The sequence below is a fragment of the Hemibagrus wyckioides genome, linkage group LG17, assembly GCF_019097595.1.
Source record: "Hemibagrus wyckioides isolate EC202008001 linkage group LG17, SWU_Hwy_1.0, whole genome shotgun sequence".
Lineage (NCBI taxonomy): Eukaryota > Metazoa > Chordata > Actinopteri > Siluriformes > Bagridae > Hemibagrus > Hemibagrus wyckioides.
The window spans coordinates 20,693,205-20,708,777 of NC_080726.1; the positions used below are offsets into that span (position 1 = coordinate 20,693,205).

The window sequence follows — 15,573 nt, forward strand, 5'->3', positions numbered from 1 at the left end:
GATGCTCCAGAAAGCATGGGGTGAAATCTCTTCAGATTATCTTGAAAAACTGACCACTAGAATGCCCAGGCTGTTATTGCTGCAAAAGGTGTTTGTTTTTGTTTTGTTTTTTTGATGAAGGCAAAGTTTGAAGAAAACATCAAAATCATTATTTCTAACTCTGACATGTCAGCATGTCCTGTTCTTTTGCTATATTTTTTTTATTCAGACTGATTTCATGTGTGTTTCCTTGGAAAACAATACAATTTTTGATCCCAACCTTTTGAGTGGTAGTGTATAATTGGAGTCATTGTGCTGCTGGACATTTCAGCCGTGATACACTGCTCAGAGTCAGCATCTAAAATCTCCTGGTTTTCATGGAGCCCACATGATGCCACAAGAAAAACAGGTCCAAAATATCACAGCACTATTATTAACAGCGGGAATCTGTTTCTTTTCTGTATAACCATCTTTATTTTTAAGCCAAACCAACCCTCAGGGTCTCAACTGTTCATAAAACATTCCAGTAAAGTCTTCTTGCAAGTCTTCCAAATAGCTTCTTGGCATCAGTTGTACATTGATCCAACATGACTGCGCACCAGTGCACAAAGCAAGGTCCATAAAGACATGGATGAGTGAGTTTGGTGTGGAGGAAGTGCCCAGAGTCCTGACCTCAACCTGATAGAACAGCTTCGGGATGAATTAGAGTGGAGACTGGTGCAGGCCAGTCAAGTTCCTCCACACCAAACTCACTCATCCATGTCTTTATGGACCTTGCTTTGTGCACTGGGGCGCAGTCATGTTGGAACAGGAAGGGATCATCCCCAAATAAATGAGAACTTTGCTTCAATTACCTTCAAGAGAAGAATTTCTAGGGGTACAATTGTAACATGTTTTGTTTTTTTTGTTTTTATTTTAAATGTTCTTTTCCTAGAATAAATATATTTTAAGTTAGAGTTCCTTCATATGTTCAGTGTGAGATTAAAATGATTATTTAAATCCAGAAAACATTATTTCCATTCAGTTTTTATTTGTCATTACCAACGGTGCCAATAATTATGGAGCTGACTCTATATATATCTGTGTATATATATCAGTCAGTGATGTATAGCATGTATACACAGAACTAAATATCTGGGATTTTTTTTTTAATTATAAGTTTATAATTAAAAAGAATAATATAAACAAATGTTTAAAGAAATGCAATGGTGAATATTGTATTTAAATTTGTGATATTGACCATGATAACGCCCTTGAACAGACGGTCAGATTTTGTCTAAAGGATGGATTTGCGTTAACATGCACCATAAGATTTTCCACTTGTAAACATATCAAATGCTAAAAATGTAATATTCATATAGAAAAGAATGTAAAACAGGACAAGACCTCTGGACTCTACTCTATATCTCTGTATATCAGTCTATAAATACATAATTATTCACATTGTGATTTGTATAATGTTATCCGTGTTGATGGCTTACAGCGGAAGAGTCTGGAGAGAGCCAGTCTGAGTCTGACAACTCGGTGTCGGACAGTATCGGGGACAACGATGACTCGGTGGCCGAGATCAGCCGTTCTTTCCGGTCACGACAGGAACTCTGTGAACAGCTCAATGTCAATCACATGATCCAGAGAATCTTCCTTATCACCTTGGACAACAGTGAGTGCTGAAATGGCATCTCCATGACCTCGTCAGTTAATGATCTCAGTTCCAGATGGTGCCTTTTTTGTATTTTAAGGCATTTGCTGAATGTTGAGACATGAGTCATGTACTGTAAACCAAATGACTTCATTTATTTGAACTCTTTTGATGAGATCACTTAAAATGTTTCTGAGTAATGCTGCTTTCCAGAAATTAGGTAAGAGACGTCATGACTTTCTGTTAATCATCTCAGTCCTATTGTGAACTTTCCCGTCTTACCTTTTGTCCCAGCTTTGATTTCAGTTTCTGCACAGGCTTGTTCCTCAATACTACAAATCAACTGATACTTACTATACACGTCTCATTTTTATGGCCTTCAGGTGACCCTAGTCTTAGAAGTGGTAATGGCATTCCCCTGCGCTGTGTCTACCTTGAAGAAATGGCAGCTGATCTCGATGGGCAGGACTGGCTGGACATGGACACGATAGAGCAGGTGACGATCGCAGCATGAGCATTTCCAAACATTCTTGCTGCTGGTTTTTTTTTTTTTTTGGACAAGAGACTCATAAGTGTCCATGCCACCTCCCAGGCCATTTTCAGCAGGCTTCTTTTACTGGAACCGGGTAACCACCTAATCTACATGACCTCATGCAGCGTCGCAAACCTGTCAGCAGATCGTGATGCTGGGGAGAAACTAGCCATACCATATCTTTATGCCTGCTATCAGAGAGCTAAGGAAGAGGTGGGTGACATTGATCGGATATCGCTCAGTGTAAATGCCTACTAAAAGTCTGCTTTAAAATCTCATAAGCCGTATACGTGTTCCCCATGTCTTCAACATTCCTGTTTGTCATATTCCTCAGTACCAAATGTTAGAGCTCTACAGTGCCATGAGTGTTCCCACCAAATTTTCTGTGACCAGCTGTCACATTGTTTTATTTCTTCCATCAAAGTTTGAAACTACAAAAAAAAGCCATGGTTGATGTGGCTGTGTTTTTACATCATTACAAAGTGAACTGTGAGCCTTCTATTTGGGAGAAATGTCTCTTAACCTAGTAGCTAAACCACTAGAGTGGGGGACCAATGAGTCCAGATGTGGACAAAGTATTGCAGCCAACTGCAAGTATATGTAAACGTATGATAAACGCACACTGTAAGGCAAAAGTATGTGGACGCCTGACCCATATATGGTTCTTTCAAACTGATGCCACAAATTTGTAAGCACACAATTCTATAGAATGTCCTTGTATGCTGTAGCATTACAGTTTTCCTTCACTGGACTTAAGAAGCCCAAACCAGTTCCAGTATGACAATGCCTTCGTAAACAAACCCAGGTTTATCACAACTAGGTTTGTTGAAGTTGCAGTTGAAAAACTTGGATGTCCTGCACACAGGCCTTCAGGGCTAGAGACATTAGGCAAGATCTACAAGTTTTTACAGGTTGTGTTTACACTCTCTGGATTGATGATCATAATTTGATAATATGGCTTGTTTAAACAAATAGTGGAATGGACAGTGATGAAGATTTATTCTGGGTTAGCAAAACTACCGTAGATTGACGAGTCTTATATAGTCAGAAACCACTATCACTAATGGTTAAACCTTCAGTAAAATTGCATACTGAAACACTTTATGCTTCTAAAATATGCCTCTGTTTACACATTCGTGTTTAAATATGTGTTTAGCAATTCCAGTGTTGATTTGTTGTATTGCCTGTGCATTGTTAGAAACAAGTTTTATGGAGTAGGCTCTCCAGAGCTGACCTAGAGCTTACACTGATATAATCTGTCATTTCAAGTGTTTATTTCATGGTGTGTGATTGCTTTGTTAATAAAATAAATCACATTTCTTTAAAAAAAAAAAAAAAAAATACAACAGGTCACTAAAGTACCAGAGAAGCTGCTGTCCTATGCTGTGCGCTGTAAGAACCTGACAGTGTCCAATGCTTGCACGGTGTTGCTTACCCCAGAGATCTACATCAGCCAGAATGTGTATGAACAGCTACTGGATCTGCTGCTGGAGGCGGTGAACAGAGCCCGTAAGTCATCACCATTATGTTATCACTTTGAGAGAAGGCGGAAAATAAAATATACGTGTGTGTGTGTATATATACTGATCAGACATAACATTATGACCACCTGCCTAACATTGTCTTGGCTGTCCTTTTGCTACGGCCCTGACCAATCCTGCACTGTGTATTCTGACACCTTTCTATCAGAACCAGCATTAACTTCTTCAGCATTTTGAGCAACAGTAGCTATATATATATATATATATATATATATACACACAAATAAATGTTTTTGTTTGTGTTTCAATGTTTGCAGATATGGAGGAGGTGGTGGAATTTTTAGAGGAAGTTATCACTGGCCTTTTGGCTGACCAAGAAGTGCGCACTTTTGGGGAGGTTATGGTGCCAGTATTTGATATTTTCCAGAGTCGTGTGAAAGACTTAGACCTCTGCCATCTGCTGCTTTATTCCTACTTGGAAATTCTAGTTTACTTTAGTCGGCAAAAAGACATAGCAAAGGTTTGAGCTCTGTTTCATTTAGTGCCAGTACTAATAGTGAAACACAGAGGAGCTTCAGTATTAAAGCCTGCTCTAATTTGCCCTCTTTGTAGGTTTTGGTAGAACACATTCAGCCCAAAGATCCAACTAATGGACTCCAGTATCAGAAGACTCTTCTGGGCACGATTTTAAACATATCTTGCCTGCTGAAAACCCCAGGCGTGGTAGAAAACCATGGCTTTTTCCTCAACCCCTCCCGCTCCAGCCCGCAGGAAATGAAGATTCAGGAATCTAATATCCACCAGGTGACAAACTCTTGCTTGTGTTTAAGCTCTTGTGAGTGTGTTTGAGTGTGGAATTCGGGACCTTTTTATACCTGTGTTTTGTCTATTCCTTGTATTAGTTTATGGGCCAGTTTTCTGACAAGTTGCATCAGATCCTGAAGAATCTGCTGCAGCAGTCAACAGAGACTCGTCACCTTCTGCTCTCGTGGCTGGGCAACTGCCTGCAGGCCAACATGGGCCGTGCCAAAATCTGGGCCAACCAGATGCCTGAGATCTTCTTCCAGATGTATGCTTCAGATGCATTCTTCCTAAATCTAGGCGCTGCACTCCTCAAACTCTGCCAGCCCTTCTGTCGCCCACACTCTCCAAAGCTCCTAACCTTTAACCCCACATACTGTGCTCTTAGAGACTTGAGTGAGGAAGAGAGACGCAGTAGGAATGTGCATGCCAGAGGTACGATACCTGACTTCCTTTTTGAACCACCGGTTCATTTTCTTATCAAATTTGAAAAGTTAAATCAAACAGCATGCTTCCCTCTCCAGGGCTTGACAAAGAGACATGCCTGATTCCCGTTCCACCTCAGCAAACAGTCGACTTTCCCCAATCATACAGCCTCCTCACAGAAAACCTGATCCTCACGCAGATCACCCTGCACCTGGGCTTCCACAGGTCATTTCTGCTCTGTTACCTACACTCTCACCTACAAAGAAATGTTATTTACAGCCATAGGGACAATAGAGTTACCCAACTTTAAAAGATGCTTACGAACCTACGTGTAAACATTGCCTGTGTTCAGGTTACACACATGATTAAGCTGATTTTCTGGATGTCCTGCTGTCAAACATGTAAAGTGTAATATAACAGCAGAGGGCAATTTAATAATTAAAACAATTAAAATAAGGCCAATACAATGAGCAAAGACTGTATAAATCAGAAAGGTGGAGCACTGGAATAAACAGCATGTATGATGAGTCTACTACATTACTGTTATATTATATTGCTGAATGATTAGTCCTGGTTGGAATTATTATCCTCTTCATTACAGGTTTTATTTAACTAAAAACACACAACTATGAGGTTATATTGAATATATTCACTATAACCAGAGTTGCGGGTACAATATTGCTTTTATTCAATATTTCTATAAAGAGGAATTTAATATTAAGTGACCTTTTGGACACCATGAGGCCATGTTTTCTGTTTATTTTGCTCTGCTTGAGGAGAAACCTATATTCACTTCATTAGCACAACATGTTGGCTAGCTAGTAAACACTGATGTGTACTTTCCAGTTAGAGGTGTTGCCATCCATAATTGGGCTTTAATATTTTATGTCAAAAAATAAATAATAATAATAATAATAAATCAGCGTTCTTGGAAAGCAGCATGACCAAATAAGTGACCTAACTGTTATATAATATAGCTTACACTCTTGATATTTATCAATGTAATAAATTGGCCTAGATTAACTGCTACACCTTTTAGTGCACTTTAATTCAATTCATAACTATCCATAGAAACCAATTGGTCTGCCCCATAACTGCCATCTCTGATCAACATACTGTCTCCTCCAGTGTCCAGCTCAAGTCTGTGTACCACTGTGTACAGTTTTAATGCACTCACTGCATGTGTGTAACACTATTATAAATGCAGTTAATCCATAGTCTGTTATCGCAATGCTCTTTAGTCTCTTTAGAGATCCATAAGAAAAGATATCCTAATGTAAATATCTCTGTACAGACTGCATGATCAGATGGTGAAAATGAACCAGTCGCTGCATCGGCTGCAGGGTACATGGCGGGAGGCACAGCTAGGCGGAGGTCCGATGGCAGAGCAGCTAAGGGAGCAATTTGAGCGCCTCATGACCGTTTACCTGTCCACCAAGGCTGCTGCTACTCAGCCTACCATGCTCCAGAACTGCCTCAACCTGCAGGCCTCCTGTGCCTCTCTGCTTGTACAGCTCAGTCTGGGGAACCAGGGCCCTGAGCACATTCCCCTGTCCTTCCCGCTGCCTTCACTACAGAACAGCCTGCTCTGCTATGTGCCAGGTGATACAGCCCTGTATTTATAAGTCAGGTGCTTTATATGATTGTTATATTTAAGCATTCACCAAAGTGTTTTGGGCACGTGTGGTTTTGCAGAGTTTTTTGCTGAGAACTTGGGCGATTTCTTCATATTCCTTCGGCGATTTGCGGACGAGGTGCTGGAGTCCTCCGCAGAAAACTTGGAGCAAGTCCTCAATTTCATCACGGTGTACATGGGAAATGTAGAGAGGTGCAGTAACCGTGTTCTTTTACATTCTCTCTGTGCGCTCGTTTGTTATGCGCTTGTTATAACATCTTAGCAAAATCTCTTCAAATGTTTACTGACAGAATGAAAAATCCCCATTTGAGGGCAAAACTGGCGGAGGTTTTAGAGGCGGTGATGCCACACATGGATTCTGTGTCACCTGGCGCTCCCCAGACCATCATGTTCCAGCGACAGAGGTCATTCTGCTCCTACTGCCATGCACCTTGTCTAGCAGAGGCTCTCATTACTGTGTTTGTAGACATTGAGTTTACTGGTGAGGTTCACAGAATCGCCTATTTTCGCACGTTTGTAATGGTTTGCATGTGTTCACTGTCATTTGTAATGCCTGTGTTCTTTACATATATCTTCAGGTGATCCACACCAGTTTGAACAAAAGTTTAATTACAGAAGGCCCATGTACCCCATTCTGAAGTACATGTGGGGAGAGAAGAACTATAGAGAGAGTATAAAGGTGAAAAGCATTAGGGGTAGCAAAAATTCAGTACTTTTGGTTTGGGATTAACTGCAAATTGAGAAATCTCAAGTTTAAATAAATGAAAATCACACTGTGTTGTTAAAGTTGTTTGTCTTTTTTAGCATTTGGCAGATTTTGCATCTGAAAATCTAGAGGCCATGAATCCCCCACTGTTCCTGAGGTTTCTTAATCTGCTTATGAATGATGCCATTTTCTTACTAGATGAAGCCATACAGGTATGTGCTTGTAACGATTTATTATTTACGTATGTGCTGCACATGTTTAATGCTGCTCAGATGTCAAATATCAACATTAATATAACTATATGAAATGATTGTGGGATAAATGTAAGATTCATTCGAACCCTGTCCTCTTCAGTACCTGAGTAAAATCAAGCTCCTCCAGATAGAGAGGGACCGTGGTGAGTGGGAAAGTCTGGCCCCTGATGCCCGTCGAGAGAAGGAGTCCAGCCTGCAGATGTTCGGACAGCTGGCTCGCTTCCACAACATCATGTCAAATGAGACGATTGGCACTCTGGCTTTTCTGACATCTGGTAAGATATATGGTGATAAGTTTTTAAAGATCCTGAAATTTCATATAGTTGAATCATAATCGTTTTTATTTTTTATCTTACTCAGAAATCAAAGGCATCTTTGTTCATCCTTTCCTTGCTGAAAGAATCATCTCCATGCTCAATTACTTTTTGCAACACTTGGTGGGACCCAAGATGGGTGCTCTGAAAGTGAAAGACTTCAGCGAATTTGACTTCAAGCCTCAGCAGCTAGTTTCGGACATCTGTACCATTTACCTGAACCTGGGGTAGGCTCTTTTATTCACGTTTTTTTATCGTGTGCACGTTTCCAGCAGCATCATCATGAGCTTCAGCTAAACTAAAGGATTTTTTTTTGGCACAGAGACGAGGAAAACTTCTGTGCCACAGTCCCAAAGGACGGGAGGTCATATTCCCCCACCCTTTTCTGTCAAACCGTTCGAGTGCTAAAGAAGATCAACAAACCTGGGGATATTATAGTGGCTTTCAGCCTCCTAGCAGATAAAATAAAGGTTTGATACATTATTTAGCTGTTATTGTAATTGTTTTCCTGAATGTCTAAATGCTTAAAGTTCTTTGTGTTTCAAAGTCTCTGGCAGATCGACATCAGCAGGAAGAGGAGACCTATTCGGATGCTCCGGATGAATTTTTGGATCCCATCATGTCAACCTTGATGCTTGATCCTGTGCTACTTCCTTCTTCCAATGTCACAGTTGACCGCTCGACAATAGCCCGGCACTTGCTTAGGTGTGTGACGCAACCTTCTGTTCACAACCCACATTACGTTCAAATGATGTTAGCTTCTCAGTCTGGTGTCTTTCTTGATCTTATCTTTTTTTACCCCTGTAGTGATCAGACAGACCCTTTCAACCGCAGTCCACTTACCATGGACCAGATCAGACCCAATGAGGAGCTCAAGCAACAGATCATGCAGTGGCTAGCTGAACATAAGCAAGGGGGTGTACAAATGGGACCCAGTGGCTAACACACACACACACACACACAGCCGGCAGTCTCCTATTCATCATCTTTAAGCCACATAACACAAAAGAACACTCATTCATTACAAGAGCAACACATATATCTACTGGCATGGCGTAATATTCTCTGATAATGTCAGACATATTCAAATAACATACATCTGTCTAAAGTTTGTCTAATGTCTCAGAATGAACGTCAGTAGTAATATTAATGTCTAACTGCAGCAAGCTTTTATATTGCTATAATAAACGGTTCATAATATTTACTATCTCGCTTTCTGCCTTGTACAGATTTTTTTTTTTCTTGCAGAAATTTCTTTTGATTTGTGTGTACAGACAATATAAAGATCTTCGACAATAAAAGAAAAAACAGTTACAATTTTTCCTCTATCTTTAAGAAAAACAATTTAATAAATGAACACATTTCGGTGTATTGCCATGCTGTGAAAATGCTCAAGAAATCTCATAAAATGCCTGTTTTATTGACTTACTGCAATGATCAATTTTCAGTGTTTGTGTTTTTAATGTTTGTTTAAGCATAATTTTATATATATATATATATATATATATATAATATATATATATATATATATATATATATATATATATTTATATTCTAAAGTTTGGCTTTTCAGTACAGTAAATGCATCTTTTGCCCCCTGCTGCATTTGAATTACACATATTCGCTTTTATTTATTTTTTTTATTTATTTTTTGCTCATTACGAATGAAGTGCTTCTTCTTTTAACTCGGTACATCTTCATAGTTTTATGTTACATTTTAACGACACTGTAATGAGTTGATGTTTGTAAATTCTCCTGTCTGTGCACGCTTCAGGAATCCATGATGTTTGTAGCGCCGCTCCTTGAACCCGAGCCAGACTGTGCATTTTCGGTCACTGTGGCTCATCGTTTACCAGGAACACAATGACCTCAGTGTGAAAATGAGAAAGGGCAGATGTCCTCAACGGTCTGACCTTGTCCTCTAAAGAGAACTTTAACGCTGACGCCAAGTATTGTTCATCTTTCTTTTAATAGACGATGTCCTTAAGGAAACTGCTGTGGAGTAAATCTGAATGTAGCCTCATTATTATTATTATTATTATTATTATTACTATTTTCATTGAGTTTGTGCTTAAAATTCCATATGTCCTTCGGTTTTCAGAATCTTGCAAGTTTTCTGATCACAGATTTTGTCTTTGTGTTAAAAAATAAAGTTAATAGCCTTTATAATCATGTCAATAAATATGTAGATAATTGTCATTGTTAGTTCTATTGGTTTTTCTTTTATACTGTTTACTTTTGTTGCATTCTTCTTGTGTTTATCATTTATGAGTTACCTTTGACATCGTTAATACGTCTCTAAGTTATCTTAATAACATTTTGTGTTATTAATAACATTTGGGGTGGTGGGATATCAAGTGGTTTAGGCTCTAGGTAGTTGACCGGAAGATCGGGGTTCGAGCCCCAGCACCGCCAAACTGCCACCGTTGGGCCCTCGAGCAAGGCCCCCAACCCACCCTACTCCAGGGGTGCTGCATCATGGCTGACCCTACGCTCTGACCCCGACCCCCAAGGATAGGATATGTGAAGAAAGAATTTCCCATTGCAGTAATGTATCTGTGACCAATAAAAACAACTTAACATGATTTCCTAGTGATAAAGCATTATTTTGACCGGTAAACTCTTTCTTAACAGGTTACTCTTAATTAGTGCTTACTAATATAATTAAACATTTTCAGTGAAATGTACTGTAACAGGTAATAGTCTTATCATCATGCAAGGTGAACATGATATTAGACAGTAATTGTGTTTTTAGTGTTTACTGACCATTTCACACTGCTTATTTGTGACCAAGTGTGCTCCTGGCCATGTTTTAAAAACTTTAATGAAGCTCTTTTAATGAATGAGGTTTTGTTTAGAAGGTTTGTTTATCCGGAGTGTTTGTTTATCCGGATTTTTTTTTTTCCCTCCACTATTTGTTTTCCTGAACATGATCTAACTCCCTAAATGAAGTATTAAAAAGTGGGCTCGTGGTGAAAACTCGCTGTTATTTCCAGGAATATATATGTTAATCCGTTCTCGCCGTGTAGAATGTTTGCATTATAAAGTGTGTTGTTATTTATTTAGGGTTCTTGAGGATGTCAATAGAGAACCTGCGCGAGACATCACAGAGCGTTTCCTCGTCTGAAGTCGGGGTCCATGTTCACCGCCGCCCCGGAACCTGCATACTGAAGTCTCGCCGCTTGAAGAGACTGGCAGTTGGTTGAATTCGCTGGTTTGGGGCTACGCCCACCGAGCTCCCTGATCTGAGGGCAGGCAGGCAGAGTGTTAAAATGGCGCACAGCTGTCGGTGGCGGTTCCCTGCTCGGCCCGGAGGGAGCAGCAACTCGGGCACTGGGAGAAAAGCGGGCCGGATCCGGGTCACGGCTTCCCTCCGAAATGGCGCAGGAACTCATTCGACCGCGAGCGGGCTCGGGCCCGGTTTCGACGCGGCGCTGCAAGTGTCCACTGCGATCGGCAACAACCTGCAGAAATTTCGGGATGTTTTGGGCGAGTCGAGCGGCTCCAGCAGCGGGGAGGTAAGCGACACCCTCCATCGGCGCTTCTCTTTCGGCTTTCTTCGGCGGAGATCTCGCTAGGATAAGTTTTATTGAGTGAGTTATCAAGGGCTGCTGCACGGCACACTCAGCCCTCACAGTTATTTTGCTGCGCAGCAGACACATGCCTCCCTCCATCCATGTGCTGTGTTCCTCTATAACTCACCTTAGCTAGCTCGCTAATCGCCCTGATGGCTAACTGGCTGAGAAGCTTGACAGCGTATCGCAGTGGGCAGAAGTAAACAGACCCGTCTTTTAGAACGGCTGTAGGCGAGTGCACGTCTCGGGCAGGTGCATTTTAATGGCGGTTTGTGTGGCTATTAATGTACACCAAAGGAGAACTGGCCCGTTGGTGCGCATCAGTGTTTTGACAGAATAGACTTTCGTACACAGTTCTGTGTGCTAGCTGGGATGATCAGCGTTGCTGGTTATTTTACCAGGGTTTGTTGAGTTTAATACAAATCAGGCGATGAATTCACAGTGTGTGTGTGTGTGTGTGTGTGTGTGTGTGTGTGTGTGTGTAATGGCCTGAAGTGCGTAACAGACTTTATACACAACTCCAATATAAGCTAGATGAGAAAGATAACTCGGGAGCTAGCAGGAGGGCAAAAACACCACAAACACACCGAGCAGGCTAACACACTGTCACAGCCCCTGGTGTGGTCAAACCTGCACTGGTCAAACCTTTAAAACTGGACACTTACATCACGGATAGAATTATCTATGTGATGGTGGTGTTTTTTTTTCATATTAGCTAAGTAGTTAGCTTGTCTGAGGAATAAGCTTTGAACCAACTCAAAGTGACTGAGCTTGCGTTCAAAATACAGAAAGAAAGAAAGAAAGAAAGAAAGAACGCATAAACCCAGCCAGAAATGATTGTTTTAAACCATATTTTGTTATCATGAATATAGGATTAATATGCGCAGGCGTCACTGACAGCTTCTGAAACGCGTCTTCTCTGAAACCTGACAGTTTTATTTATTTATTTGTTTGTTTGTTTGTTTGTTTATTTCCATTCCTGTCGTTTCTTCCAGTAACCGAAGCGACAGAGGATTTCAGATCGTCTTGCCTGTTCTCGGAGTAAACGTGTAGTTAATAACAAAGTAACTAGCTCGTTATTAAGGGCTCATCCGGGCCCTGTGAATAGCGCGAGGATGCTAACTGGCTACACAGCTGCCATTATGTTTCTACTGGTTCCTCAGTTAGCAGCTTGTGGTCCCGAGTGCAAACAGAACACTCTTTTGACTCTTTTTATTCATTCGCGTGGGCGATATTCATGTACACAAGCTCCCAGTGCCTGACAAGATTGGATTGTAATTTGCTTCAAATATCTCTTGGAAAAATAAAGAGCCAAAAAACCCCCCCCAAAAATCGGGACTGCCTGTTTATGCTAGCGTTAGCCTGTTAGCTCGTGCTGATGATGCGCAGGAAAATGGGAGGTGGACATGTTTTTTTTTTCCCCCGTAGCACATATTGCGTAGTAACAATATGAATTCAGATAGAGAGAGAGAGAGAGAGAGAGAGAGAGAGAGAGAGAGAGAGAGAGGGATGAAAAATTGCCGATTATATTCATCAGAGATGTGGGAAGCGAGGCTGTGACGGCTCGGGGAGCGCTTACGATGAACTATTAGAGTAATGCAGTAGGAAACGCAGTTATTTGAAGAGGTAAAGGCTCCAATAACAGCGTGCCTTTGCTCGGAGCTCGTGCGTGTGGGGGGTGTGTACTGTTACGAAGCAGCTCCATCTTCCTCCTCCTCAGTGATGAAGGGCAGTGCACACTCTACATCACTCTCATAACGGAAACGTGCAGCTAGATCAACAACATGCACGATTCGGCTTCTCTTTTTTCTTTTTTTTTCCTTTTTCTTTTTTTTTTTTTGATGCACGTATTTTTGAGATTTGCATCTCAGATATCTCTGCACAAGCCGGAAAAATGAATCAGAAAATAAAACAAATCTGTGCATGCAGCTGCAGGAAAATAATCAGCAGTACACCATGAGCCATGAGTTCATTTTCCAACCCAGAGTTTGGCAAAAACACCATGAAGTGTTTTATTCCTTTTATACCACAGCAGTTTGCTAATGTTTACTTCCTTAAAACCATCTACACTCGCACATGGCATGACATATTCTCTCTCTCTCTCTCTCTCTCTCTTTCTATCTCTTATTCTCTCTCTCACCCTCACCCTCCATCTCTCTCTCTGTCTCTCTCTTACCCTCCATCTCACTCACTCACTCTCTCTCTCTCTCTCTCTCTCTCTCTCTCTCTCTCTTTCTATCTCTTATTCTCTCTCTCACCCTCACCCTCCATCTCTCTCTCTCTCTCACCCTCACCCTCCATCTCTCTCTCTGTCTCTCTCTTACCCTCCATCTCTCTCTCTCTCTCTCTCTCTCTCTCTCTCTTTCTATCTCTTATTCTCTCTCTCACCCTCACCCTCCATCTCTCTCTCTCTCTCTCTCTCTCTCACCCTCACCCTCCATCTCTCTCTCTGTCTCTCTTACCCTCCATCTCACTCTCTCTCTCTCTCTCTCTCTCTCTCTCTCTCTCTCTGTGTGTGTGTCTCTCGCTTGCTCTCCCTCTCACCTTTGACACTGGAGACTCCTTAGCTAAATATTAAATAAATCTGTGTTTGTAAAGCTCTCTTAACACTTCACACTGTACACAAAGCAGCTTTAAATATAAAATATAAAACATCTGGATGATGTTATTATTGGCCTTAGATTACACGGACCATCCGCCACAAGGTCCATGTAAATCAGTGGTTGCTATGGAAACAATGAAGAATTAGAAGGAGCTCCTTTATGGACAACACTGTAGTCAGAGCTTTATTATAGAAAATTAATCAACACCTCCTGACCAATCAGATTCAAGAATCCAACAGCATTATTTTACAGATGATTTTAATGTCAGGGAAGCTGCTGAAATGCCTAGCAACATCTCTTATTATAATGCCAGGGTTTGTATAGCCCAGAAATATCAAATAACAGGATGAATGGTTTATAAATAAACACACCCCTGTGCTCTACTTCTGTCCTGTTAATTTACTTAGCATGCCTTTAGCCAGCTGGTCTTGAATGCTAACTAAAGCAGCATTGTCACAGGTAAACAGAAGTTCCCGGGGTTTGATTTTCTGTCAGGTCAGTAGTTTTAGGTAGCTAATGTAATGATGTAATGTAGATTTCTAGTAAGGCATATTCCTACAGACTTGAGGAAGTGACTGTGTATATGCTCATGTATCACATTTACACCGTCTACAGACATGGTCCATCACATGGTGTTCTGTCCTTGCACATAAAAGATATTATACCAATTTGGCCAGTACCTAGTACTCTACTAGTTGATTAGATTTTTGTGTTGGATTTTATTTGGGATGGTTTTGTCAGTGTTTTCACACAAGCTCCTGATTCTGATAAGATCCTCAGCTGATGCATGTGGTGCAGCTGATCATCATCATCATCATCATCGTCATGTATGACCCGTCGACACGTCCGTTCAACCAGTTCAGAATTAGTTCACAACCCACTGTTGATATTTCTCAGTCAACACAGAAGCCGTGTTTATGCTCCATGATGAGTATAATTACAGCCGAATCGCACTTGCAGTCTTTTCTTAGTAATTTACCAACATATCCTGACATTTTTTTCATTTCCAGTGTCAATAATGTGCTACGCCATGTACTTTGTCTGTCACTAGTTAACAGATCCCTAACATCCATATTACTCAGTTGCTAAGCAACAGTGTTTTCATGATTTTAACAGAGTGAAAATATGTTTGAAAACACAAGTTCACAGGTTTCACTAAAGCGCTTCATACAGCTCCCTGAATTATTATTACTATTATATAAAAATTTCAACAGAACAATGTAAAATTTGTATTTTAAAAATTCTATGGATATCGCAAGAAAAGGGTTCTCTGAGCATCTCCATCTGCTCTAGACTCTGAAACTGCATCAAAGTAAAACTATAATAGGAGATTCCAGTGGAACTAGCAAAGGAGATCCCAGTGGAACTAGCAAAGGAGATCCCAATGGAACTAGAATAGGAGATCCCAGTGGAACTAGAATAGGAGATCCCAGTGGAACTAGAATAGGAGATCCCAGTGGAACTAGGAAAGGAGATCCCAGTGGAACTAGGAAAGGAGATCCCAGTGGAACTAGGAAAGGAGATCCCACTGGAACTAGGATAGGAGATCCCATTGGAACTAGGACAGGAGATCCCAATAGAACTAGAATAGATCCCAGTGTAACTAGGGCAGGAGATCCCAGTGGAA

General features: G+C 40.9%; 2 protein-coding genes across 6 annotated transcripts in view; both read left to right on the plus strand.

Moving 5' to 3' along the window:
* Positions 1 to 9,085, plus strand: part of ube4a (ubiquitination factor E4A (UFD2 homolog, yeast)) — a 9,959-nt gene extending 874 nt beyond the window's left edge. For 2 of the 3 annotated variants that reach the window (XM_058413774.1, XM_058413772.1), the window contains exons 2-19: positions 1,463 to 1,639; positions 2,002 to 2,114; positions 2,211 to 2,363; positions 3,500 to 3,659; positions 3,949 to 4,151; positions 4,244 to 4,435; positions 4,534 to 4,867; positions 4,957 to 5,083; positions 6,153 to 6,460; positions 6,554 to 6,686; positions 6,785 to 6,975; positions 7,073 to 7,173; positions 7,299 to 7,412; positions 7,555 to 7,729; positions 7,815 to 7,995; positions 8,091 to 8,238; positions 8,316 to 8,473; positions 8,576 to 9,085. In XM_058413774.1, coding sequence (XP_058269757.1) covers positions 1,603 to 1,639; positions 2,002 to 2,114; positions 2,211 to 2,363; positions 3,500 to 3,659; positions 3,949 to 4,151; positions 4,244 to 4,435; positions 4,534 to 4,867; positions 4,957 to 5,083; positions 6,153 to 6,460; positions 6,554 to 6,686; positions 6,785 to 6,975; positions 7,073 to 7,173; positions 7,299 to 7,412; positions 7,555 to 7,729; positions 7,815 to 7,995; positions 8,091 to 8,238; positions 8,316 to 8,473; positions 8,576 to 8,711 — 2,964 coding nt within the window. In that variant the 5' untranslated portion in view covers positions 1,463 to 1,602 and the 3' untranslated portion in view covers positions 8,712 to 9,085. Of the gene's footprint in view, positions 1 to 1,462; positions 1,640 to 1,687; positions 1,839 to 2,001; positions 2,115 to 2,210; positions 2,364 to 3,499; positions 3,660 to 3,948; positions 4,152 to 4,243; positions 4,436 to 4,533; positions 4,868 to 4,956; positions 5,084 to 6,152; positions 6,461 to 6,553; positions 6,687 to 6,784; positions 6,976 to 7,072; positions 7,174 to 7,298; positions 7,413 to 7,554; positions 7,730 to 7,814; positions 7,996 to 8,090; positions 8,239 to 8,315; positions 8,474 to 8,575 lie in introns of those variants that run through there. The other variant, XM_058413773.1, reaches the window with a different exon arrangement.
* A 1,804-nt stretch (positions 9,086 to 10,889) lies between these two features.
* Positions 10,890 to 15,573, plus strand: part of kmt2a (lysine (K)-specific methyltransferase 2A) — a 41,358-nt gene continuing 36,674 nt past the window's right edge. For 2 of the 3 annotated variants that reach the window (XM_058414074.1, XM_058414076.1), the window contains exon 1: positions 10,890 to 11,286. In XM_058414074.1, the coding sequence (XP_058270057.1) occupies positions 11,041 to 11,286 (246 nt within the window). In that variant the 5' untranslated portion in view covers positions 10,890 to 11,040. The remainder of the gene's footprint in view (positions 11,287 to 15,573) is intronic. The other variant, XM_058414075.1, reaches the window with a different exon arrangement.